At 50.0% G+C, this 27,808-nt stretch overlaps 1 protein-coding gene across 1 annotated transcript; it reads right to left on the bottom strand.

The window, feature by feature from the left end:
• Positions 1 to 202: 202 nt before the first annotated feature.
• CYP4F22 (cytochrome P450 family 4 subfamily F member 22) lies at positions 203 to 27,808 on the bottom strand (the record flags this gene model as incomplete). Its single annotated transcript, XM_081230681.1, has 13 exons — positions 27,794 to 27,808; positions 17,109 to 17,331; positions 13,751 to 13,895; positions 9,314 to 9,367; positions 9,093 to 9,220; positions 8,764 to 8,885; positions 5,417 to 5,684; positions 4,368 to 4,434; positions 4,127 to 4,256; positions 2,472 to 2,605; positions 1,498 to 1,562; positions 758 to 840; positions 203 to 398 (listed from the first exon to the last, which is right to left on the bottom strand). The coding sequence occupies exons 2-13, from the start codon at positions 17,328 to 17,330 to the stop codon at positions 203 to 205; spliced, it is 1,614 nt and encodes a 537-aa protein (XP_081086807.1). The 5' UTR covers position 17,331; positions 27,794 to 27,808.

The following is a 27,808-nucleotide window of genomic DNA, read 5'->3' as shown; positions in this document are numbered from 1 at the left end:
ACCTGGACCTCAGGGGGCGGGATCAGACCCTCCAGGGGCGGAGCCTTGCCTTAAGTGGGTGTGACCTGCGCCACCAGGCTGCTTAATGAGCCTGGACTTCGACGAGCGTGGCCTATGCCCTCAGGATCTTGAGGGCGGGGCCTGGGCCCTCGGGGGCGGAACCTGGGCCTCTCTGGGCGGGGCTTGGGCCCCCCGGGGATCCTCAGGGGCGCGCCGACTCGCAGGCCCGCGGAGGCAGCGGCTCCACCTTGAGCCAGATGCCATCCTCCGTGCGCAGAATGAGCTCGGGCTTCCGCCGCACCTTGCGCGTTCGGTCCACGCTCAGGCGGAAGCGCAGCAGCGTCAGCGCCACGGCCACACGCATCTCAGCCATGGCGAAGCTCTGTCCGATGCAGTTCCTGAAGGACGGGGAACAGGGAACTCAGGCCCAGCCGCTGTGTGTGCGGGGTCCCTGGGATGTGGTAAATGACCTCCCCCTCTGAACCTCAACTTCCAGACAAAGGCATCAGAGAGCCGTTAGGAGCATGTGAGCCCAGAACTCAGGGCCTGGCATACAGTAGATAGTTGGTACCCATGGATGATATAGCAGAGTCTGATTTGGGGGCTTCCTGGTGTATTGAGGGCTCGAAAAGGGTACCGGATTGGCGGGGACACCCGAGTGGACGTGGTTTCTACTCCTGATGGGTGCATCCCTGATCTTCCACTGGCCTCGATGTGTCTCCTACGCTTCACCTGGACTGGGGAAAATAGAAGTTACCTGGGTCCTGCAGAGAAGGGCATGTAAGCCAGCGGGGAGCGCTGCTGTGAGTTGTCCGGGTCAAAGCGATAGGGGTTGTACACCTAGGCAAGAGTAGACTGGGGGTGAGCCTGAGGGCTGGTTCAGCCATCCCAATCTGGTTCCCGCCCTCAGCCTCTGGGCACCAGACCAGCAGGACAGAGAGAACCTCATTACAATCCAGCCACACCTGTCTCCTTCCCATTCCCACCACAGGGCCTTTGCACTTGCTGTTTCCTTCATGTGGAACACACTTTTCCCTGCTCCTCACTTTTCAGTGTGAATGTTTTCAGTTTCAGCTCAAACATCTCTTCTTTTGTAAGACCTTTCCTCACCATGTGAGCTAAAGTGCTCTCCCCCACCCCCCGACCCACTCCAGTTGTTTCCTTTGAGCATTTATTAATATCCAAAATGATCTTGTTTATTAGCTTATTTTATTCCTCTGCACTTCACTGTGAGCTCCGTGAGAGCAAAGACAGTATCTTCCTCTGTCCTCAGTGCCCAGCACTGGGTCTGACACACGGTAGATGCTCAATAAAGATTTCCTGATGTAATGAACTAAGAGTGAATGGGTGAATAAATGGGAGGAGTACTCAAGCCCTACACCCAGCCCTGCCATCTGGCTCCCTGGGGAGGAGGGGAGGGGAGGCCTTGCTGACCAAGGACTGTCCCTTCTGAGAAGAAAGAAGCTGAGAGAAGAGAGGGTTGGGGCAGGAGCTCACCTTGGAGTCAGGCCACACTGTAGGGTTATGGTGGGTCCCATAGATGCTGACTAGGCAGATGATTCCTGTGGGGAGGGGTGGGGTCATTGCGTCAGTGGAACCGAGGGAAACCAGGACCTCCTCTGGAGACCTACGCCTCCCTGGCTCTCCCTGGAGCCGTGCTATTCCCACAAGCCATCTGCCACCCTTTCCTGCCCATCCTTCCCTAAAAAATTCTGCTGCCCTATCCACTCCCCCTGCTTCTCCATAAGAGGTTCCCATCCCCATCTTTCTAGCTGCCATCCTGGCCACACAGGGATCTTTCTCACTCATATATCTGACATTGCTCCTCCTCAGCTCAAATACCTCCCATGGCTCCCTACTGCCCTGAGGATCAAGTTCAAGTGCCTCATCCTGGCATTCAAGGCCTTTCACTGTCTGCACCCTGAGGCTCTGCTCCATAAACATGCTCTCATTTCCAACCCCCAAGGCTCACCTCTCACGTTCCCTCTTCCAGGCAGCCCTCCCTGCATTCCACCCCAGATACAGCCTTCGCTCCTTATTTGGGGCTGCTCCAGCCTCTGTCCCTCCCTTTAGCCCATCCCTCACCCCATGTGTCTGGGAATGTCTGTGCCCTGATGTATCTTCCCCAGTCTGGGTGGTACTCAAAGCTTGGGCCCGGGAATGAGGCTTCTCTAGATGCCCAGCATCACCCAGGACAGGACCTGGTCTCCAGGGAATATCTGGCAACGGAATGAAATCAACCTTCCCTACGTGCACCCTCACAGGACCCACCCTGCCACACCCGCTCCTTCCTTTCTGCTTGGACTCACCAACCTCTATCTCCCCAGCACACACACACAACTGAGTCTCCCCCATCACCCCAGAAGCAACAGGCTATACACTGCCTACAGGGACGGTGGACCTGGGGCATGCATGGCCAGGCCCCCATGGGCAATAGAGCAGGCAGGCAGCAGGGAGCACATAGAGGGCACCTTTGGGGATGATGCGCCCATCTGGGAGCTTAATGTCCTCTGTGCAGCGGCGGGAGACCAGGGTCACAGGTGGGAACTGGCGGAGGCTCTCCTTGATGCACAGAGTGGTGAAGGGCAGCTGGGTTAGGTCGTCCCTGGGGAATGTGGAACAGTGGGTAACTAGGGTCCAGGCCATGGTGCCACCCCCTTCCCCAGACACATATACACACACATGTGCACAGGCAATTAGGAGCAGCTGCAGGAAACCAGTCCAGGATCTCAGACTTGCCCCAACTTCAGGCATTTGCAGTTGTGCCCTGCACACACCTCTAATCCTCAGCAAGTAAAATATCTGACCCCTGACCAATCAGAGCAGCATTAGCCGGATGTCTGTGAGCCCAGCATTAACCCTTTAACTGATTAATTATGTGGAGGTCAGGGGGCATCCCTGGGGAGGTGCCAGGACAGCCAGGGGGACCTGGGATGGCAGCGATTTACCAGCCTGTATAGATCAATTTCAGTATTTATAAACCCATACATCTTCTTCTTACAGTACATTAGTGTTTTCCTTTGGACTTCAGGGCACAAAATTGGATTAATTATAACCCTTGGTTTATGATCTAGATTGTTTTCTTTACACTAACAGGTTATCTTTCGTAGAAACTCTCTGTTGCTACCATAAAGGGCAGATGGCATGCCTGGTATAAAGGTATCCATAAATATAAACACCACTGGGAAAACAGAAGACAGTTATTAAATTCTGGCTAGATACCACCTCCTGCCCAATTCTCAGAACCTGAGGTATCTTCTCCCTTTCTTAAAAAGGTAGATTAGCAAGGATTAGCAAGGTGTTAAAGACACAATGGCACCAACTGAAAGTGTCTCCCTGAGGTCACAATCCAAATGGCTGACAATGAACCAAAAGGAACTTTCTCGCTGTTCAATGCTGTGTTTTCTTTGCATCGCCCAGAATCAGCTCCACACAGCACACATCTGAAGTAAATTGGATTATTATTCCTGATTCTTACACTTCCCCCCACATTGGAATTTTACACTATGCCCTTTGCCATGTGATTCTGAGTATCTTCTGCTCGGATGGTTGGAGCATATGTCCCACCCCTTTCATGGTGGGATTGGCAAGATGACTTGCTTTAGCTAATGGAATGTTACAATGCAAGCAGAGGTTTTAAGTTGAGTGGTTCTTTGTGCTTCTGGAGTCTGTCTTGAGGAGAACATGCCCAGTGTGGCTGCTGGTCCATGAAAAATGAGGAGACGTGGAAAAAACCTGAACCCAAACCTAAGCTTGGAAGCATCTCCACTCAACTCAGTGCAGCCCAGAGTAACAAGAGTAATATGCAGACAAGAGCAAGAAATATGTGCACACAAGAGCAATAAATAAATGCTTGCTGCAAACCACTGAACTTAGAGGGGGTGTTTGTTAGGCAGCGTTATTGCAACCATTGCTGACTAAGACACTCTTAACTAAGAACTCCTGCATTATGAGGTAGGCATACGCGTTACTTGTCATCCCCATTTTGCAGTTGAAGAAATTGAAATTCAAGAAGCTTAAGTGACTTGTCTGAGGTTAGACAGTCAGTAAATGGTAGAGCAGAGAGATTAATACTCAAGGCTTTGAACTCAACCTGCCCCCACTACCCCCATGACCCCAGACTAACCACTCCAGTTCCTCCAGCTCCCGACCTTTCATGACTTCCTGGATCTCTTCCCGGCACTTCTCCTGGTACTCTGGATGCTTGGCCAAGTTGAACAGCACCCACGAGAGCCCGCTGGATGTTGTGTCATGACCTGCAGGCAGATAAGGAGCTTAAATGGATGCTGCCGAAAGATAGCGGAGATGCTGTATTCAGACAATGGGGCCCCTTCCCATCCTTCCCCAGCCACACCCCATGTCCTCACCTTCAAACATGAAGGTGTCTGCCTCAGCTCGGATGTCCTCATCTGACAGTTCCTTCCCATCTTCATCCTGGAATGGGCAGCAGACTCTGCTCGGCTCACTTCATCCCACCCGCCACATCCTAGGAGTTCTTCCAAAGTGAAGACACCCCCTTCTTTATCTTAAGCCAAGCGGCAGGGGAAAGGATCCCAGGCAGATAGATGTATGCAACTTGTCTAAGAAAGATGGAAAGAGAGCCAAAGATGAGAGGAAGAAGGGACTTTGTATTTCTTCAGCAGCTCCTAGAGCCAAGCATACTGCCAGATGCCTGACAACAACCTTGTGATCGGGTCTTATGATCATCATGCTGTAAATGAGGAAACTGAGGCTCAGAGGGAAGACTTAGATGACTAAGGTCAAACATCCATGAAGCAGCAGAACTATTATTGAACCGGAATCCAGGACTGTCTGAATCCAGAACCCAGGTGCTGCTCAGAAACTCCACAGAAGCACCACAAATAGGTGACCACCTATCTCTGCAAGTGTCACATTTCTTCAAGGTCTTGTATTGCATCTTTGTGTTGTGAACTGAATTCTGTCCCTCTGCAGCCCCACCCCAGAACCCTTAAGTTGAAATCCTAACCCCCAGTACCTCAGAATGTGACCTAATTTGGAGATAAGCCTTTTGCAGAGGTGATTAAGTTACAATGAGGTCATTAGGGTGGGCTCTAATCCAATATGACTGGTGTCCTTATAAGGAGAGGAGATGAAGACACAGACATGCACAGAGGGAAGACAATTGGAAAACACAGGTGAAGACAGCCAGCTACAAGCCAAGGAGAGAGCCCTCAGAAGAAACCAACACTGAGAAAATTTATTTCTGTCATTTAAGCCACCCAGCGTGTGGCACTTTTTTACGGCAACCCTAACGAACGAATACAGTCTTACGTGTTTTGCATCTGCCTGCATTCTAGATCCATGTTAGTTTGGATGTTTATCATTTTACACAATTGCTGCAACTCATGAGGAGGCTGTCCTGGGCAGATCTCCACCCTCCAGGGTCCAGCCTCACCCTGGCCAGGAGCAGCACATCTATGAAGTCCAAGGTCTTGCCCTGCTTGGCCTTAAGCCAGGCCTCAGCCCCCAGCTGGTGTAGTGCCCGCCGCCGCTCCTGGATGACCTCCGTGGTGAAGTGATGCACGGTGTCACAGGCCTGCCGGAAACGCCGTCCGTCTGCTGTACGGTAATAGATGAAGTCAATGTGGTGATGCAGGCGATACTGACGCCGGACCACCAGTGCGCTCAGCTCAATGATGGCCGAGATGTAATCACTCATCTTCCTGCCAGGGAGAAGAAAGGCCATGAGCAAAGCCCTGCACCCTAAGACAAGCTTCCTCTCCCAAAGGGCAGGTTACAAAGAGAGGCCCTGAATTAACTCTATTTTCTTATTTCCTTGTATTCTTGATGCTCTGCCATCTGGGGCTTCAGTGACTGGAGAGATACCACCCCTCCCAGGACGAGCCATTTCTTAGAGATAGCAAATGACTCACCCAGGAGCATGCCTTTCTTTTGAAAACCAGCCAATCCAGAGTCCATACTCCAAACATTATTGGGTTGAGCCACTATCCCCCTGCCTTAATCACCCCAGGGCCAAGCACTGGATAACTTGGGGGCACCCCTGTGCCCCAGAGCCTGCTGAAATTATTCAAACTAGCCAATCTTAATCCTGCATACCCTGCCTTTCCCATTGTTTCCCGTAGAACACCCCTAAAAATGTTTTTGCCATGCTTTCTTCTGGTGCTTCCCCATGTGGCCCTGTGTGGTGTGGCATGCCTCCTCATCTTGGGAGCAGTAAGTAACAAACTATCTTTTCAATGGCAATTGTTTCTTGATCTGTTGGCCTCACCATACCTGAATAAAACTACATTCTAGGTACATTTTAAAACAGGCCCAAAGAGGGATGAGGACTCCTAAATAGATGTAGCATCACTAAAATTAAATGGCTACAATCCACAGAGTGGGAGAAAATATTTGCCAATCATATACCTGATGAGAAGCTTGTATCTAAAATATATAAAGCACTCTTAAAACTCAATAATAAAAAAGACAAATAACCCAATTTTAAAATAGGGAAAGAATATAATAGACATTTCTCCAAAGAAGACATACAACTGGGCAACAGGCATATGAAAAGATGCTTAACAGCATTCGTCATTAGGGAAATGCAAAAAAAACCTACAATGAGATACCACTTTACCCCAACTGGATGGCTATAATCAAAAAGACAGATAATAACAAGTGTTGATGAGGGTGTGGAGAAGCTGGAGCCCTCACATACTGCTGGTAGGAATGTAAAATGTTGCAACCAACTTATGGAAAAAGTCTGGCAGTTCCAAAAAAGGTTAAACATAGAATTACCGTATAGCCCAGTAATTTTACTCTTAGGTATATACTCAAGAGAATTTAAAATGTTCACACAAAACCTCTTGTACACAAATGTTTATAGCAGCATTGCTCATAATAGGCAAAAAATGGAAACAACCTTAATGTCTATAAACAGATGACTGGATAAGCAAAACGTGGTATTATGTGGTAAATGGAATATTATTCAGCAATTTTTTTTCTTTTTTTTTTTTTTTTGTGGTACGCGGGCCTCTCACCACTGTGGCCTCTCCCGTTGCGGAGCACAGGCTCCAGACGCGCAGGCTCAGCGGCCATGGCTCACGGACCCAGCCACTCCGCGGCACGTGGGATCTTCCCGGACCGGGGCACGAACCCGTGTCCCCTGCATTGGCAGGCGGACTCCCAACCACTGCGCCACCAGGGAAGCCCTATTCAGCAATTTTTAAAACGAATTATTGATAATTCAACTACAGCATGGTTGAATCTGAAAACAATATGTTGACCGAAAGAAACCAGAAACAGAAGTCTGTGTAATTCCATCTATATGAAATTTCCATAAAAGACAAATCTATAGAGACAGAAGGAAGATTAGTTATTGCCTAGATCTGGAAGGGAAGTGGGAAGTGGGAGATGAGTGCTAAAATGTACAGGGTTTCTTTTTGGTGAAAATATTCTAAAATTGATTACAGTGATGGTTGCACAACTCTGTGAATATACTAGAAACCATTGGTTGTATACTTTAAATGGGTGAATTGTATGGTATGTCAATTAATCTCAGTAAAGTTCTTATAAAAAAAAAAAAAAGAAAAACTAAATTGTAGGGGGCAGGATTGCAAAGAGCTGTCCTTAGTTCTGAAGCATGCTTGTTGTTTTCATGCACTAATCACCAACTGCCATTTTCTTGTTTATTTGTTCATGGTTACTGCCTGTCTTCCCACTAAAATGTAAGTTCCAGGAGAGCAAGACCTTATCTGTTTTGTTGACCACTGTATTCTACTCTAGCGCTGGTACACAGTAGGCACTCAATAAATATTTCTTGGATCAATTAATGAATTAATTACCAAGGCCATCTCCACCTTACCCAACTGAAACAATACCACTACAAGGCCCAGAGTAACAAAGTCAGCAGCTTGTTTTTGAGGACCTACTATGTGCTACAAACTTGACAGTCATTATGTCCCTTATTCCTTATATCCCCACTTAGACTGTAAGCTCCAAGGAATTGGGCTTAGTGCTTACCACCATATCCCCAGTGGCTAGCATGGTGCCAGGCACATAGTAGGTACACAACAAATATTTGATGAATGAATGAATGAACCAGAGCTATGGTTATTTCATTCATTCAACAAATATTCACTCGACATCCATCATGTGCCAGGGCAGTGCTATATCATTTTATGCTTTAAACATCTCTCAGGGGCTTCCCTGGTGGCGCAGTGGTTGAGAGTCCGCCTGCCAATGCAGGGCACATGGGTTCGTGCCCCGGTCTGGGAAGATCCCACATGCCGCGGAGTGGCTGGACCCGTGAGCCATGGCCGCTGAGCCTGCACGCCCGGAGCCTGTGCTCCGCAATGGGAGAGGCCACAGCAGTGAGAAGCCCGCGTACCGCAGAAAAAAAAAAAAAATCTCTCAGAAGGTCAGGGATTGTCATCCCTATTTTACAAAGAAACTGAGGCTCAGAAAATGTGGGAAGGGTCTTTCCAAAGACCACATACCTTTTGTGGAGGAATGAGTGAAACTAGCGTCTACCGAGCACCTACTGTATGCCAAGCTATCGACTCACATTATCCCCTATAATTCTCATACGATGACTGTGGGGATGGGATGGAGATGTCCATTTTGGGGATGAGGAAACAGGCTCAGAGAGGTGATGTCAGTTTCCCGGAACCACACAGCCTGTCAGTGACAGAGCACCAGCCGCGCAGGAGTGCCTAAGAGCTAAGAGTTTCCTTTTTCCTCTCATCACCTCACCCCTGGAGCAGCTGACTCTATGTTCCCCAGGGAGGCCACACTCACTCCTGGCAGTTGCTGTTGTAGCTGAAGACACATTTCTGAAGACTGTCCAGGGTCATGAGGCTGACATGCTCAAACATGTCAAGGGAGACTTCTGAGCCCTCTGCCAAGCGCTGCCATTTAGCCTGGAAGAGAAAGACACGTGGCAAATGGGTATGGAGACCAGAGACCTTCAGCCGGGCTGACAGTGACCCAGCTGCAAGTTCACTATAAGACCACTTTATAGATAAAGGAAGTGAGGCTTCCTGGCATCACATGGTTTGCCCATGAGCTCGAGCCTGGACCAGCCTCACTTCCAGGATACCCTCTTCCCAAGAAACCCTGGGACTCACATGCATGATATCGGTGCACTGGTTGAAGATCTTCATGTAGGGCTTCAGTATGTCAAAGTGGAAGGCAGGTGTCAGCAGGCGGCGGTGCCGGCTCCACTTGTCACCTTTGCTGAGCAACAACCCATCTCCTGGACCCAGAAGACCAAGGTTAAGGACGTCACCAACAAACCCCACACCCTGCCCCCTCTTTCCTGAAGCCCCAGCTTCAGTCCTGAGCTCACCCAGCCAAGGTTTCAGAAAGCCATAGAAAAGGTCATCCTTGGGGGCAATGGCAGCTGTGGAGAGAGAAGAGGTGATGATGTCTCAAAACAGAGTTCTGACCCTTGACCTCTACTTATGACCTCCTTGGGCCTCCACTTTGGGCTCTCACCTCCCACGCCACCCCTCCAGTCCAATCCTCCACACCTGCCCCAAAGAGAGCCTTATAACATGCTGATCTGAACGTGAGCCTTCCCTGCTCAAACACCTCCCATGGCTCCCTAAAACCTTTGTAAAAAAAGTTCAAGCTCAGGCTAGCACTGTAGGCCCTGCCCTATCTTGCTGCTGTATGCCTCTCCCATCTCATCCTTCAGCATACACCAAATAACCCCACACGTTGTCCCTCACTTCCAAACCTTTGCCCAGGCTGTGCTTTCTCTCCAGTATGGCTTTCTTCACCTGATTCTTCTCCTAATCCACCCCCTCTTTTCTGCCAACTCAGGCCATCTGAATTACATCTCCTGTGCTCCCAGCCTCCAGCCTCGCCCTTTCCAGTCTGTCCCGTACCCTAGACCCAGGGGGATCTTACTTGACTCTAGATTTGACCATGTCCTTTTCTGCCCACGCCCTCATCAGCCTCAAGCACAGCTGCTCAACCCATGTACAAAGCCTTGAATGACGTATCCCAGTCCAGACCATTCTCAGAACACCTCTCTCCTCCACCACAACCACCCCTCCCCGCACACACCCAACTTGCTTACATCATAGAGCTTTTCTCAGGTCCTTGAAAAGCTGTGTTCCCTCTCTGTTCTGAGTCTTTCCACCAGGCGCCTTCTCTGCCTCAAACACTCTTTCCTTATTCTTCCAGTCTCTGCCTGGATGCCATTCCCTCTCCCACCAATCACTCTGGATTGTATCCATCCAGTTACAAGCGCTTTGAAGGGAGGGACCTTGTTGATCACTAACTTATTGGTGCTAAATAAATTTTTATTGTATGAATGAATTAACCAATCAAAGGATGAATGAATGAGAACTATCAATGGGTAGATGGATGGATGGTTGGATGGTTGGATGGATGGGTGGATGGATGGATGGATAGATGGATGATGGGTGGGTGGGTGGGTGGATGGATGAGTGAATGCATTCCCTTTCTATGTGCTGAATAGATCTGGGACAGAATGGGCAGGGCCCAGGAAGGAAGTACCTGAAACTCAGGTGATGTCACTTTTACCTGAGATATGATTCAGCTACCTACACTCCCCAGGCATTGGCCAATTGTATGCACAATCATCTGTCCACTCGTTCTCCCATTCTACACACCTCTGCTGCCACATTTCTGTGCCCAACCCATGCTGGGCAATGCTTCGGCCCCAGAGATGGCTCAGCTCCACACCCTGCCTGGAGGAGCTCTGGGTGTAGTGGGAAAGGGAAGCAAAGGCATGCCATGTAATTAGCAAGAAGGTAGAATGTGTGCCAGGAGCAGAGGGGGGCACAGAGAAAGGGTTGCTAGAAGTCAAGGCAGACTTCCAGGAAGAGGCAACTTTGGAGGAGGAGGTGGGAGTCTAGTCACTCCTCTCCTCTCTGGGCTCTGGACTCCATGCTAGGCCCTTCAGGGGTCTTTCTGACACACAAACTTGTCCAATGGCTATCCTGCTCAAACACCTCCCATGGCTCCCTAACACCCCCAAGATAAAACACAAGCTCCTTCACTTTGTACATAGGTGCTCTGAGTCCAGCTCCTGTCTCATTTCCTACTTCTCCCCACATGTCGTCTTCACTCCAGACACCCCAAGTGACCTGAATTACCCTGGCACTTTCACACATCTGCACTTTTGCACTTAGGACCCTCTACCTGGGACCTCTCATCAGGCAAACTCCTATGCATCCTTCAAAGCCCAGTTTCACTGATGCCTCCTCCAGGAAACCTTCTCCAAACCTTCTCTCCAGCCGAACCGTTGCTCTGTCATCCTCAGGTCCCTCCTCTAATCCAACCCTCAGCACCTAATGCCAGGAGAGCCTGTATCCAGGCTGCCTCTCCCATCACTTTCCCCTCCAGTAACAAGGAGATGGTAACATCTACCCTGAAGAAGGTCATATAAGAAAAGCCCCCACAAGTGCCCAGCAGGAAGCTGCATATTACTGTGGTTGAGAGCTTGGCCTCTGGGCTGGCCAGGTCTGGGTTCAAATCCCAGCCCTAACTGGTTGTGTAAACTTGGGCAAGAAAATCGAACAATCTTGCCTACCTCATGGCAACCCTACAAAAACTCAATGAACTAATGTGCTCCTGGCACACAGTAGGTGTTCATTAAATATTCATGCACATAAATGAATAACTAACCAATTGTTGGCTATTTTTACTACTGTGACTATAATTATTGCTCAGTTGTGTCAAGAACTTGTGAGATGAATATCTGGGTCCCCAGCTCACAGCAGGACCCTAATAGGGAAAAATGAATGTGCAGACACCATGGAAAACAGTTTGGTGGTTCCTTGAGAAGTTAGACATAGAGTTCCCACATGACCCCACAATTCTACAACTAGGTACCTACCCAAGAGAAATGAAAATATATGTCCAAAACTTGTACACACATGTTCATAGCACCATTATTCATAACAGCCAAAAGGTAGAAACAACCCAAATGTATGTCAGCAGATGAATGGATAAGCAAATATGGTATATCCATACATCCGTACAATGAAATATTACTCAGCCTTAAAAAAGAATGAAGTCCTAGGGCTTCCCTGGTGGCGCAGTGGTTGAGAGTCCGCCTGCCGATGCAGGGGACACGGGTTCGTGCCCCGGTCCGGGAAGATCCCACGTGCCGCGGAGCGGCTGGGCCCATGAGCCATGGCCGCTGAGCCTGCGCGTCCGGAGCCTGTGCTCCGCAACGGGAGAGGCCACAACAGTGAGAGGCCCGCGTACCGGAAAAAAAAAAAAAAAGGAATGAAGTCCTGATCATTGCTACAATGTGGATGAACCTCAAAAACTATTCTGAGTGAAAGTCAGGTGCAAAGGACCACATTTTGTATAATTCCTTTCCTATGATATATCCAGAAAAGGAAAATCCATAGGGACAGAAAGTATTTACCACTGGATGAAGAGAAGGGGGAATGGGAAGTGATAACGTAATGGCTATGGAGTGCTGTATGGGGTGATGAAAGGGCGCTGCAACTAGAGAGAGGCGACAGTTGCGCAGCGCTGTGACCACACGAAATACCTTGCACTGTAAAATAAGTAATTATATGGTATGTGGTTTCAGCTCCATGTTTACAACGAAGGTATGAAAACAAGCTACAATTAAATGCCTGTATATCCTGCCTTGTCTTCTATAAAGCATTCTCACCTACTTTCTCTGTATATCCCAAAGGCCCCTTAAAAGATGAAGAAACAGAGGTTCTAAGAAGAGCCATGCCTTTCTCAGGGCCCATCAGGTATGTGGGTGTAAGCCTAGAGGAGCAAACCCCCAAGATGTGGTCCCAAGGAGGCCCCAATAGGGGATGGAATTTACGACTTAGGACCAGGTCTGTCCAATCTCAGGCAGGCAGGCATGGAGAGGCCCGGGCACCTTGGGGTCACGAGGCCTGACTCCAAGTTGCCTCTCGTGACTGACACAGCCCCACCCTCCCCAAGCTGGAGTCTACCATCCAGCTTCTCCAGTGGGGGAGGCACTGGATATCCTGCCTGTCCCGAGAGAGGGCAGGGGAGAGGAGAAGAAGAGGCCCGAGCATCTACTAACTTGCCAAGCTGATGATGGGGGCTCCACTCCCTGGTCTACTTGGGGTCTCATAACCATGCAGGGTGACACTCAGAAAACAGATGCTCTGAGCTGGTAGAGAGGGGAGGGAGGGGGAAAGAAAGAAAGAAAAAAGATATTAAAAAGGTAGAAGAGGGCTTCCCTGGTGGCGCAGTGGTTGAGAGTCCGCCTGCCGATGCAGGGGATGGGGGATCAAAGGAGGCTTCCTGGAGGAGAAGGTCATTAGAGCTGCATGTTGAAGCCTGAGCAAGAGCTTGCCAAGCACACTTGGGAATCCTGCACCTTGAAATAGGTGTGGATGGCAGAAGGGAGAAGCAATCCTTCTACCTCTCCCTCTCTGCCACTCAGGGCCAGCCTGCAGGCTGCGATAGCCACAGTGGGAGTGTCAGAACCCAAATGATAGGAGTGCCATGGCTTAAAATTGAGCAACAAGCATTTAACAAAAGCTTGGGCAAACAACTGCCTATCCGAACATGTCTGCTCTGACTTTGAGAGGTGAACATCCTCTAAAAGTTCCTGGGAATTTTATTGTCACGCCTTTTCCCACGCTGCTCCCATTATCTGTATTGCCATTGTGGCTTTGGTAAACTCCTATTCATCCTTCAAATGGCCCTTCTTCTGGATAGCCCACCTGCCTAGAAACCCAGGTAGGTAGGCTCTGGGAGTTGAGGGTCTACTCATCACTCAGAGGCCCAGCCCACCTACCTGAGGCACCCACCAGGGGCTTGATGTAGTCAGGGTGCACCAGAACCAACAGTGGCAGGACAGGTCCTATCCACACCAGGATCACATGGTGCATGCTGTCCAGCACCTTCTTCTCATCTTGGAGGCCTGTCTCATTCGGGAGATACTGCAGGGGGTGGTAGAGAAGGGTAGTGAGAAGGTGTCCAGTCCTGGCTTCCCCCAGCCCTTCCCTCCCACCACTTTCCCTGCGCTCAAAACTAGCTGGGAAGAGCTGTATGATTGCGGCCAGTTGGCTGCACCACACTGAGCCTCCATTCCCTCATCTGAAAACTGGGGGGAAAGTCAACTCCCCTTCTGAGGGTAGTTGAGAGGATTCATGGAATAGCAAAGTGGAAGAGCCCCAGCACAGGGCCTGACACACGGCTGGTGTTCAAGAAATAAAAGCAGTAAGAGTAAACACAGTAATGATAATGGTTAGCATTAATCTAGTTCCTCTATGTTCGTAATAAAATATTACTAGTATTGTTCTCTTTAACACATACACATGCTTGCAGTTGGGTGCTGCTGTGGGCATTTTTCAGATATTCATGCATTCAACCCACACAAGAACCCTATGATGTAGTTGCTACTATTTTCCCCATTTTACTTTACTCAGAAGGGTAAAATGACTTGTCTTAAGTTACAGGTGAGTAAAGGGACTGTCCTGGTTTGGGCTCCCCTAGAAGCAGGACCTGAGACAAGGGTTCTAGGGCAAGCAGTTTATTTGGGTGGTGATCCCCAGAAACATGGGTGGGGAGAGGGGAAGTGAGATAGAGAGGGAAGGCAGCCAGCAAAGAGTTGTCAAGGGAATTACTCCCATGGACAACTGGGGCTCAGTCCCACCGGGGACCTCTGGGGGACATCCATCTCAGAGTTAACCCACCTGAGGGTGAGGGGGCTGGGGTGTTTTGATACCAACTCCCCTAGTCCCATAATCATGGGCTGAGGTTGAAGTTCACAGTCCGCCCGTGCAGAGTGGGCTTCAGCTGCTAGAGAAAGCCCTAGAACACAGGTGCTAGCAACTAGAAGTCAGCCCACTGCAGCCAGAAATGGGCCGAGAGGATGTGCGCAGACACTGGCATCACCTGCCATAGTGGTAAAGCCAGGATTTGAACACAGGCCCCCAAGCTCCAAAACGCCTGCTCTTAACCAACATGTTCTATGAGGCAGAGCACTTCAGGCTCAATGTCAGGTGGATCTGAGCTCAGATCCACCCTCAGCAGCTGTGTGATCTTGGGCAAGTCACCTAACCTCTCTGAGCCCCAAAGATCGAATCCATAATATAGGGCAGGTCCATCCCTACTTCACAGGCTATGAGACTTGGGAGAGCTCAGATATAAAGGAGCCTAACCCAGTGCCTGGCCAGTGGTAGGGTCCAGCAATTGTAGAATGAATGAATGAATGAACAAATGACTCCTCTCTGGTTTCTGTGTCTCCTTCTTGATCAGGTTCAGCCCTGAGCCTGTCCACACCCAAGGGAGATCATGGCATCATCCAGGTCTCATGGCCTGGGAGGCAGGATGGGCCCACGGGGTCAAGGCTGGACTTCAGAACTGGCGCTGGCCAACCGCCCATGGCACCAGAGCCTGGCCACTATTTCCAGGACCACCATCCATGCCAGAGGGCTTCCTGGAGTAAGGGCATTGGATATGGGGCATGAAAAATGAGTAGAAGTTCATCTAACAGAGAAGGATATTCTGGGCAGAGGGCACAGTTTCGGCAAAGGCCATGGAGGTGGAAAGTCAGAGCCTTGTCCCAGGAGCAGAAAGTCATTCTATGGGACCAGAGGGAGATGGTAGAATAGGTGAGGAGGGTGGGGGTTGGAGTCTAAAGGGACTTGAACTCCAGCTGAGAAGCTGGGACTTTCTCAGGACAGCAATGGGGAGCCATGGAGGGTGTGTAAACAGGGGAGGGACATGGCTGGATTCAAGAATCCTTCTGGGACCAGGAAGAGGGATGGACTGGAGGGGTAAGACTAAAGGCAGGAGCCCAGTGAGGAGGCTGGACCATGGAACAGCAGGAGAGGAGGAGGCCTGAGCAGTGGTTGGAGAATGGGAAGGAGGGAGGAGATTCAGGCACAGACAGCCAAAACTTGGTGAGTGCTGGCTCCAGGAGGACAATAAAATGCATGTTTCTTGCACTATTGAGTGGAAATATGTCTCCTGCTTCCTTCTTCTCAGACACTCACTCCAAGCAGTGTCTAAAATGTGTCTAGAATCATTTGTTACTTCCAGTCTCCGCAGGACCCAGGAATTGAGCACATACATCCACCACGGTGTAGCAGGCTCAGTGCCCAGCATGCCACAGACACGACTTCAGGAATCGTTGAAACAATCCCACGAGATTATTAGGAATGATTATAGTTCCACGTTGCAGATGAGTCAGCTGAGGCCCAGGGAGGTGAAATATCTTGTCAGGGTCACACAGGCAGCACATGGTAGAGACTGGCAAGCCCACACTGGTGACCACTGCCCCAAAGTGCCTCTCCAAAGCCTTCCTCCAAGTTCAGCATGAGGCCTGAACCAGGAAGGTCTCCACAACTGTCCCTCAGTTTCATTTAGGCCTGGAAGGGGGATCAGCTGAGTCCAGCAGGGAAATAGGGGCTGGACTCTGGCCCCAAAAGCCTCAGCACCCTCAGGAGTCTGACTTTCTCTCTTCTGACCTCTGAAGCCCTTTTAGAAAAGTCCAGCCTTTCTCATCCAGAAGCTAGAGGGGCAAGGGTAGACAGCTAAGATCAGGGACGCTGGAGCCAGACAGCCTGGGTTTAAACCCAGACGCTGCCACTTACGAGCTCTGTGACCTAAGGCCAGCTACTTAACCTCTCTGTGCCATTGTATTCTCCGGAGAAAAATGGAGATAGTCACAGGACCTACCTTCTAAGATTGTCAAGAGGACCAAATGAGTTAATATTTATAAAGTGCCTGAAATAATACTTGGAATATATATGTGAAATAAGAAATGAAATGAAAGAAAAGGGTTGGAATCCTCGCCTGGGACCACAGCATTAAAGAGAAAGAGTGTGTGAAACCACATTGTGGGGTAGGTGGGGTGCCCCGCCTCCCACTCTGGGATTTCACAAGCACTGGTACCTGTTGCTACAGCAATAGCCTGGAATTGTAGAGAGAACTTTAGAGTCGGCTCTGCCTCATCCAAGCTGTGTGATCCTGGGTCCCTGCTTGCCCTCTCTGAACTTCAGTCTCACTCAGATCCTGTAAAATGGGTCTGTTCATGGCTCCAACTAGATTCTTGAGGGGATGAGGGAAGCCAGCAGGTCCATCATCCTTACTGAACATCTGTACCTGCCCTGCCCTACCCAGCCCACCTGCCCAGCCACACACACCATGCCCAGGTGGCCCAGCAGCCAGCTGCGCCGGGGCGGCTGGGGGAAGCAGCGCAGTCGGCAGCAGGTGATATAGAAGTGCCAGCAGAGCCTCAGGAACCGCAGCAGCAGACGGAAGAGGAAGAAGAGCAGGGAGAGAAGGAGCCCAGACAGGGCATACAAACGGAACGCCGTCTTCTCCAATCCCAGGAGGTGCAGCAGGTGCTCTGTGATGGGCAGCATCCTGGGGGGACACATAGGGTGAAGGTCAGTGCAGGTGGGAACCACCCTCTGGCCACATGTGTGCCATACACACGATGACCTGTGGAGCCAAGCATGATGTGCCTGGCACTTAGTAGGCAGTCAATACATGTAAGTCCCAGACACCAAGGATGCTTCTTCCCAGAGCAGTGACCTCCAGCCAGCTGGCCCCACCCATATGCCCTCAGCCTTGACTTCTCAGGGCATCCCTCCCAACTTCTCTGCCCATGCGCAGGTGGCCAGAGTATTAGAAAATTGAAACAAACTCCCTCCCCTCCTCCTTGCCAAAAGTAGCTCTCAATCGATGACTGATGAGCGTTGCTGGATAAATAATCCAGCTCCTTCTTTCCAGTGCAATGACCCTGAGGTGTGGGTTCTGCATGCACTGCTAGGGTTCCCCAGCAGGATTAAACTTCAGCTGCCCACAAGAGAAACCTTCTCTGTTAGCTGCCTCCTTTCCCCTGTCTTACTTCCCTCTTCTTCTTCTTCTTCTCCTTCTCCTTTATCTTTAATTTTTCTTTTTTTTTTTTTTTTTTTTTTGCAGTACGCGGGCCTCTCACTGCTGTGGCCTCTCCCGTTGCGGAGCACAGGCTCCGGACGCGCAGGCTCAGCGGCCATGGCTCATGGGCCAAGCCGCTCCGCGGCATGTGGGATCCTCCCGGACCGGGGCACGAACCCGTGTCCCCTGCATCGGCAGGCGGACTCTCAACCACTGCGCCACCAGGGAGGCCCGCCTTCTTCTTTTTTTAATTGAGGTAAAACTCACATGATATAAAATGAAGCATTTTAAAGTGAGCAATTCAGTGGCATTAATACATTCACAATGCTGTGCAATCACCACTTCTATCTAGTTCCGAAACATTTCCATCACCCCAAAAGGAGAACCCGTCTCCATTTAGCAGTCCACTCCCCGCTCCCCCCACCCCTGGAAACCGCTAATCTTTTTTCTGTCTCTACGGATTTGCCTATTCTGGACATTTCATATAAAGGGAATCATACACAGTGACTTTTCATGTCTTTTGTGGCTTCCTTCACTCAGAATGATGTTTTCAAGTTTCATCCACTTTGTAGCATGTATCAGTGCTTCATTTCTTATACTGCTGAGTAATAGTCCACTGTAAGAATTTATCACATTTTGTTTATCCATTCATCTATTGGACATTTGGGCTGTTTCCACCTTTTGGCTACTATGAAATGTGCTGCTATGACCATGCATGTATATGTATTTGTTTGAGTCCCTGTTTTCAATTCTTTTAGGTTCACTGCCTTCTCCCTTATTGGTCTTTTCTGTGATCACTTCCCACATAAACTACTTGCACTCAAATCCTTGCCCTAGCGTCAGCTCCTGAAGGAACCAAAACAGAGTGGGTGTGTACCAATAATACTAATAACACAGTGACCTGCCATGCACCACCAGGGTGCATGGGTGGTGCCTCATTTCATGGAATCTTAAAGCAATCCTTGAAGGCAGGTCCCGTCATTCTCTCTATTTTCAAGACAATTCAAGCTCAGTGCCTCCAACTCACGGGAGTTGGGAGCTGGCAGGGGTCCCCTGAACCCCCACCAAGGCCAACCTCAATCAATTTGAGGGCCCATGGATCTCAGACAACACCAAGGAGACTGCTGAAAATGCTCAGGTCCTGCTCTCATCAATCTTTTCCACTCAGTCCTATGAACCAAGGGTTCCCTCTGTGCTCCCACCTCCTTGGACAACAGAGCTAAGGAAACCCTGCACTGCAGGTTCTCACCTGTGTCCTCAACATCCACCCACCTCTGCCAGGGGTGCCCCCTCCCAGGGCCTCCAACCCACTGGCTCTTCCACCAGCCAAAGTCCAACCACATCATCCAGGCAGAGGGGAAGGTTCTATTGGTTGCTGTGTCCTGGGAAAGCAGGTGGATGGGTCATTACCAAATGTGGAGGACCCCATTGGAATGGTCTGACTTACAAGGCAGATGACATGACGACTCATTAGGATGGCTACCATCAAAGAAAGAAAGTAAGAAAATAACAAGTGTTGGCAAGGATGTGGAGAAATTGGAAACCTATGCATTGCAGGAGTGAATGTAAAATGGTGCAGCCATGCTGCGGAGAACAGTATGGTGGTTCCTTAAAAAATTAAACATAGAATTACCGTATGTTCTAGCAATCCCACTTCCGGGTAGATCCCCAAAAGAAGTGAAAGCAGGGACTCAAACAGATATTTGTACACTCACGTTCATGGTGGACCTATTCGCAATAGCCAAAAAGTGAAAGCAACCCAAGCATCCATCAATGGATAAACAAAATGTGGTCCATTCATACAGCGGAATATTTTGCAGCCTTAAAAAGGAAGGAGGGGCTTCCCTGGTGGCGCAGTGGTTGAGAGTCCGCCTGCCGATGCAGGGGACACGGGTTCGTGCCCCGGTCCGGGAGGATCCCACATGCCGCGGAGCGGCTTGGCCCGTGAGCCATGGCCGCTGAGCCTACGGGTCCGGAGCCTGTGCTCCGCAACGGGAGAGGCCACAGCAGTGAGAGGCCCGCGTACCGCAAAAAAAAAAAAAAAAAGGAAGGAAATTGTAACACATGCTACAACACCGATGAACCTTGATGACATTATGCTAAATGAAATAAGCCAGACACAAAAGGACAAATACTGTATGATTCCACTTATATGAGGTCCCTGGACTGGTCAAATTCATAGGCACAGAAAGGAGGATGGTGGTTGCCAGGGTCTGGGGAAGGGGGAAATGGTTAGTTAATGTTAACAGATACAGAGTTTTAGCTGGGGAAGATGGAAAAGTTCTGGAGATGGATGGTAGTGATGGTTACACAACAATGTGAATGCCCTTAAGACCACTGAACTATACACTTAAATGGTTAAAATGGTAAATGTTATGTGTATTTTACCACAGTTAAGATCTTTTTTAAAATACAGAAAGCCTGGTGTAGGCAATATGCCCTCTGGAGGGCTGGATGGGAGAGGGGGAGGGGTGGGGAGTAAGCAACATTCCAAAATGAAACACAGAGAGCTCCAAGTCACGAGTCCCAGGCATATGCTCTGAACTAAGACCACTGATGTGCAATTGGGCTGCCTCTCCCATGGGCAGCTCTAGGTGACACACTCCACAGAAAGTAGCCATGGGTATTTATTTCTTTACCAATCTAACGATGGATAATGATTTTCTCCAGCAATATCGGGGAAGCCAGCTAGCGGTTACTACGGAGAATTGTGACCTTCCTCTGGCTTCCACAGGCCAGGACTTCCACTAAGGGTTCTACATGCTTCTCTTCAGCGTTCAGTTGGCAAATCATTTCTGAGCCCCTGCTATGTGTGTGACTCTGTTCTAGGCATGGGGATGTAATGATGGCAGGACAGACATGGCCCTGGCCCTTAGGGGTGGTGACCACCAACAGACATGCTAGGACACCTCAGAAAGGCTACACGTTCTGAAGAAGGTAAAGTGGGGATGGGGGAGGGGCTGAATATTGGTCGCCCCCCACTGATATCCCATCCTAATCCCTAGAACCTGTGACCTTATATGGAAAAATCTTTGCAGGTGGGATTAAGGTAAGGATCTAGAGATGGGGAGATGATTCTGGATTGTCCAGGTGGGTCCTAACTGGAATCACAAGTGTCCCTCTAAGAGAGAGGCAGAGGGAGCCGAGGACCCGTGTTCAATCCCTGGTCAGGGAACTAAGATTCCGTAAGCCATGTAGCGCAGCCAAAGAAAGAGAGAGAGAGAGAGGCAGAGGGAGATTCGGCAAACAGAAGAGAAAGCCGTGTGAAGACAGAAGCAGGGATTGGGATGAAGCAGCCACAAGCCAAAGAACACCTGGAGCCCCCAGAAGCTGGAAGAGACAAGGAAGGATCCTTCCCTAGAGCCTTCGGAAGGAGTGTGGCCCTGCCAACACCTGGATTGCAGACTTCTGGCCTCCAAATCCAAGAGCTAAAAAATTGTGTTGTTTTAAGCCATCCAGTTCATGGAAATCTGTTACAGCAGCCACAGGACACTAATCCTCAGAGTAAGAGGATGGGGAGCAATTCTTTTAGATGAAGTAGCCCAGGGAGGCCTCTCTGGAGAGGGATATCTGGGCAGAGGCCTGAGTGAAGTGAGGAATCTATATGAAGGGGGCTTTCTTACTAAATATGCACACATACACACACATACACACACACACCATAAGCAGCTGGGTTCTAATCCTAACTCCTCCACTGACTGCTTTTACTGTCACCCCCAGTTCCCCATATGGAACTGGGGGTAGCTGTAAGAGATGATCTCTGAGTCCACCATGGTATGACCTTTCCTGTGTGTGGTCTGGAGTGGAAGGATGGGGTGGGGGTCACCATCCTGGCAGGCCCAAGACTTCTTGGGGTGGGCTGGAGTCAACATATTCAGCCAACAGGTCACATGGGTGACATCTAACCCGTGGGCAAGCTGGCTGTAGTCTGGCTTCCACCCCATCCACTACAGATACCTTTCTAAAGGCCTGTCATTCCTCTGCTCTAACTCCCTCCATGGCTCCCCACTCCCCCCAGCCTGGTATCCAAAGCCCTTTGGGAGGTGAACCCTACCCATCCTCCACCTCAGCCACAAAGATCCCCTTTCTCAGTCTGTTTTGGACCCCCCTTTCTTCACCCAATTTGTAAATGTTGGTGTTCCTTAGAGCTTGGTCCTGGGTGGTCTCCTCTCCCTCTGTGCACACCTCCTGAGGATCTCACCCCCTCCCATGGCCTCCGTGACTCGTCTCTGAGTTGCCTCCCATGTCTTGGTGGCCCCCTTGATAGGTCCAGCCACCTCGTGGATATTCGCCCAGGGATATCAGATTCACCTCACCCCCTACCTCCCTCCTTCTTCCTCCATTCGATCTGTTGCCAGCTGCTGCCAGTCATCCAGCCTAAACATCTTTCACATCCATTCATTTCTCTCCATCCATCATCCCAATCTATGTCAAGTCAACACTGTGATAGCCTCCTCCCATCGGTCCCCTGAGTTCCATCCTTGGCCCCCAGCAGTCCATTCTCCACACAAAAGTCAGAGGGCTCTTCCTAAAATCCTCCTATGCCCCCCCATTACACTCTGAAAGCAAGTCAGACTCCTTTCCACGGACCCCATTGCCCTGTGTGGCCTGCCCCTGCTGACACCTCCAACTCTGTCTCCCACTGCTCTCCCCCTCACTCACTCAACTCTGGCCACTCCAGCCACAGGCTAAGCTCATTCCTACCTCAGAGCCTTTGCACATGCTGTTCCCTCCACCCTGCATGCCCCTCCCCCAGCTCTGCCCACACCAGCTTCCCCTCATCCTGCAAGCCCAGCTCTGCCCTGACAGTCCATTTTGCACGGAAATCATCCACCTCCCTTCCTTTGCTCTCAAAAGAATTATTGAGCACCTGCTGTATGCAGTGACTTTCACAGTCATGCATGCCTTTCATCTTTCCAGTAACCCTCAGAGGAAGTTGGGGGACTTGGAGTCACAGCAAAAGCCCCCACCTCCACCCAGGAAAATCGCAGCTGATATCCTGACCAAAGAGATGACTTCCTGAAGGATTGAAATGGGAAGGAATTGGAACAAGATAAAGTGTGAGCCCTGAAAAAGGGGTCCCTGCTCCAGGTGGGTGGGTGCATGGGAGGGCCAGAGAAACCCTGTGCCCACCTCACCATCCCTCATGACAGGTGCAGGCTGCAGTCTTTCCTGGGACAGACACCAGCTCTACTCCGAGCAGAAGAAACACATGCTGTGGGTCCCCAACTGGCTCTCACCCTGGAAGCCACAGTCTTCTCATCCACAAAAAGGGAATAATAGAAAGAGGTCCATCTGATGTTCACGGGAGGAGCTCAACAAATGGGTGCATTGAGGAAGTCCTCTACTTTCCATAGCTGGGTTCCTCCTCCCCTCAGACAGAGCAGTTCTGTCCAAACCCCCAAAGAAAGTGCTACAAAAAGTGTTGAGGTGGTGCGGCCGCAGTGGGAAACAATTTGGTCCCACAAAAAGTTAAATATAGAATCATCCCATGACCCAGAATTCCACTCCTAGGTGTATACCCAAAAGAATGGAAAACAGGGTCTCAGATACTTGTGTACAAATATTCATAGCAGCACTATTCACAGTCACCAAAGGGTGAAAGCAGCCCAAATACCCATCAACTGATGGATAAATATCATATGGTGTATCTATACAATGGAATATTATTCAGCCATTAAAAGGAATGAAGCACTGACACAGGCTACAACATGGATGAACCTCAAAAACATCAAGCTGAGTGAAAGAAGCCAGACACAAAAGGCCATGTATTGTATAATCTGGTTTATATAAAATATCCAGAATAGGTAGAAGACAGAAAGCAGATCCGTGGTTGCCAGGGGCTGGGGGGAACGGGAGTGGGGAGTGAGGAGGTCTCCTTTCAGGGTGATGGAAATGTTTTGAAAACATATACATGTGGTGATTGCACAACATTGTGAATGTACTAAATGCCACAGAATTGTTCACTTTAAAATAGTTATTTTATATTAGATGAATTTTGCCTCAATTTTTTTAATTTTTTTTTTTTTTTTTTTTTCGGTACGCGGGCCTCTCACTGCTGTGGCCTCTCCCGTTGCGGAGCACAGGCTCCGGATGCGCAGGATCAGCGGGCATGGCTCACGGGCTCAGCTGCTCCGCGGCATGTGGGATCTTCCCAGACCGGGGCACGAACTCGCGTCCCCTGCATCGGCAGGCGGACTCCCAACCACTGCGCCACCAGGGAAGCCCAGCCTCAATTTTTTTAAATGCAGAAAAAAAAGGTTTTGAGGACCCGTGAGGAATTTATCATGGTGGCTGCCTCTGAAAGGAGCCTGCAAAAACTGGGGGCAGGATTGGAAGGGAGGCTTACCTTTCTGTCTCCATCTTTGGGGACTTTTTGATTTTCTATACCCTGAGCACATATTGACCATTCAAAAGTGTTTTAACTATTAAAATTAATTAGTGAATTGTACAAGCCAAAGAATGAACTCTAATGTAAACTATGGACTTTAGTTAATAACAATGTTCTAGGGACTTCTCTGGTGACGCAGTGGTTAAGAATCTGCCTGCCAATGCAGGGGACACAGGTTTGATCCCTGGTCCAGGAAGATCCCACATGCCACGGAGCAACTAAGCCTGTAAGCCAGAACTACTGAAGCCTAGCGCGCCCTAGAGCCCGCGCTCCGCAACAAGAGAAGCCAACGCAGTGAGAAGCCTGCGCAACACAACGAAGAGCAGTCCCCGCTCGCCACAACTAGAGAAAAGCCCACGCGCAGCAACAAAGACCCAACGCAGCCAATTAATAAATAAATAAATAAATGAAAGATGGGGGAAAAACCTAGCATGTTAAAAAAATAATAATAATGTTCTATATTGGTTCATCAAGTGTAACAAATGAACCACACTAATGAGAGAGGTTAATAACAGCGGAGTTGAGGGGGTGTGTTGGAACCCTATACTTTCTGGGTAACTTTTTTGTAAACCTAAAACTGCTCTAAAAAGTAAAGTCTGGGGCTTCCCTGGTGGCGCAATGGTTGAGAGTCCGCCTGCCCATGCAGGGGACACGGGTTCGTGCCCCGGTCTGGGAAGATCCCACATGCCGCCGAGCGGCTGGGCCCGTGAGCCATGGCCGCTGAGCCTGCGCATCCGGAGCCTGTGCTCCGCAACGGGAGAGACCACAGCAGTGAGAGGCCCGCGTACCACAAAAAAAAAAAAGTAATGTCTGTTAAGATTTAATTAGCTGATAGCACAGGGAACTATATTCAATATCCTGTGATAATGGAAAAGAATATAAAAAAAGAAGGAATATATATGTATAACAATCACTTTGCTGTACAGGAGAAATTAACACAACATTGTAAATCGACTATACTTCAATAAAAAAATAATTAGTTGAAATTAATGAAAAATGAATTAAGATGCTTCAATGGGGGGGCATGTTTGGGGATGCAGGCAGTTATTCTCTTTCTTGATCTGGGTGCTGGTGACAGGTTCAGTTTGCAAAAACCCCAGTTCTAGAATGTGCACTTTCCTGTATGTATATTACACTTCAACTTTAAAAATTAAAAATAAAATGAAGAAGTGTTTGGGGATTGCATTATTCTTTAAAAATGCATTTTTGGATTCAAATCACAGCTCTGCCCCTCCCCAAGTAAGTAGCCTGGAGTGAGTCCAGTCCCCATCCTCAGCATCCCCATTTCCAGTCTGTGAAATGGGTTAATAATAAAGGGACCTACTTCCTAAGGTTGTCTGGGACACTTCAGTGAGATGAGGCTTGGCACATAACATGCAAATTTTCAGCCATTATTCCTATTTCTATTACAGTATTTTATAAAAGTGAGACAAATTCAAAGCTGACACTCTCAGGATGCTGTGGGAGGCTGGCATGCCTGTTCCTCTCAGCACCAGCCCCCAATCTCATCCCAGAAGCCAGGCAAGGCCCCCAGCAGCCCCACCCTGGCAGAGGTGGCCCCGCCCACCCTACTGCATTATCTGAAGATGGAGGTGCCAGTGACTGGCTCTGAGGCTGGCCCACGCCCATGGAGTACTGGTTTGTCAAGTTAGCCCAGACACCAAACGGGGACTCATCATACAAGGTGTGTGGACTCCTGAGAACGAACGCAGTAACGTGGACCCTGGCCCACCAGAAACCATATATCTGCCTCTTCTTGAGCCACAGGCACTGTACATACTACCTCCACTCCCCACATGGTGGCCTGACAGCCAAGCACCCAACACTGGCCCCACTGCCCTACATCCCAGCCCTGCTCTCCATTCCCTCCAGCAGCCTGTAGTCAAGACAGCCTGCCCCCTAAGCTGGCTCATGGTACCTTTTCGAACGCCTCTATGCCAAAGGGCTGTCCCACCTAAAACTCATATTTTTCCAAAGTGTCAGGCCCCAGACGTTATGAGCCGGGAGGGGGCCCACCCAAATTTCTGGGGTTCTGAGAGTTTCAGTGGCAAATATGACGGCAGGGCCAGTTTGGCAGAACAGGATGTGGAGGGATGAGACTCACCACAGCTTTGGGCATATTTTAGGCATTTGCCTGCAGCTTCTTTGGCCCAAAGGAGATCCTGGCAGAAAAAGAAGCTTAAAAACTACCAGTAATCTAGATCATTCCAGGGCTGCAATTGTCTCTGCCCATCATCTCGATCAAATGTGGCCATGCTTGGATGTGCACCTCAGAAAGGACTCCTTGGAGCTCTGCATCTTAGCTGTGTGACCTCAGGTGAGTGTCTGCACCTCTCGGAGCCTAAACTTCCTCATCCATAAGACAGGAACCATATTACCAACTTCATGGGGCTGAGATGACAACTAAGCGTTTTTTAATGTGCTCAGCTCAGTGCTTCATCAAGGACAGTAAGTCCTTGATCAAAGGTACCTCTCACGGCTGTTGGTACTACCATCACATTCATTATTGTAACTCAGCCACCCAGGATTTTGAGAATCAGGGCCAAGTCTTTCCAGGGAGGAGAGATGGGGTCCCATACCATCTGGATGACACTTGAATGTCTCCAGAGTCATCCAAAACCCTCTGCGGATACCAACCAAGGTCACAGCTGCACACTAGCCCAGAGCTAATGTTACTGCTCAGAAACCCAAGCTGGGCTATACAGAGAGGCCAGGGCCATCGGAAAGTGCCCAGGATTTTGGGGTCAGCCGGGGCTGGTTTGTTCAAATCCCAGCTCCCCCATTGTCTCCCTCCCACCTCCAGCCTGAGACTTATCAGCTGGTGGGCCTCAGTTGCTTTGCATGGTCCCTGCTGGCTAGCCCCGCTCTGGTCCAAGGGGGAAGGGCCAGGCCCCTGGGACACCAGGGAGCATTATTTCAAACAAACATCCAACAAACATCAGCTGGGACCAACTGCAGGACCTCACGTGACCCTCACAGCCAACTGTGGGGACCCAGGCAGGCATCCTCTTTTCATAGAGGGTCAGTTGGGGGCTCTGCGCCTGTGATGTGTGTGAGACTGTGAAGGCGGTGGCACCACAAGCCTAAGGTTCATCAGTGGGACGCACTGCCTCCCCTTTAAGACAATGTGGAGTGGTGAAATCCCAGTGACCCCAATCAGCCTTAAGGAGGCGTCACAGGTCTGGGCTTGGATCCGTCTAAGATGCCCCGATTCGGAAGGGTGTCTTCTTGAGGCCCTTCCCACCATGGACACCCAGAGAGAAGGATACACCCAGGACTCCGAGGCGCACATAGAAGAAACCACACACAAATGCAGCGACGGTAGGACACACACACACACACACACACACTCACTCACTCACTCACTCACTCACTCACTCACTCACTCACTCACTCACTCACTCCTGGCGATTCCCGGGGCCGGCAGTGCACCCGCCCGCCGCCGCGCGCAGAACCCTCGTACGCGCGCTACCAGCCCCGGAGCTGGTGCACCTCGGGTTACTGCGCAAGGCTGAGGCCGCCCTCAGGTTACAGTCCGCCCCCACGCGCGCTCACCCTGCGGTCTCGGCC

The sequence above is a fragment of the Mesoplodon bidens genome, assembly GCF_964165515.1.
Source record: "Mesoplodon bidens genome assembly, chromosome: 4".
Classification (NCBI taxonomy): Eukaryota; Metazoa; Chordata; class Mammalia; order Artiodactyla; family Ziphiidae; genus Mesoplodon; species Mesoplodon bidens.
Note: the sequence above shows the minus strand (reverse complement) of the source record. Positions and strands in the feature narration are given on the sequence as shown.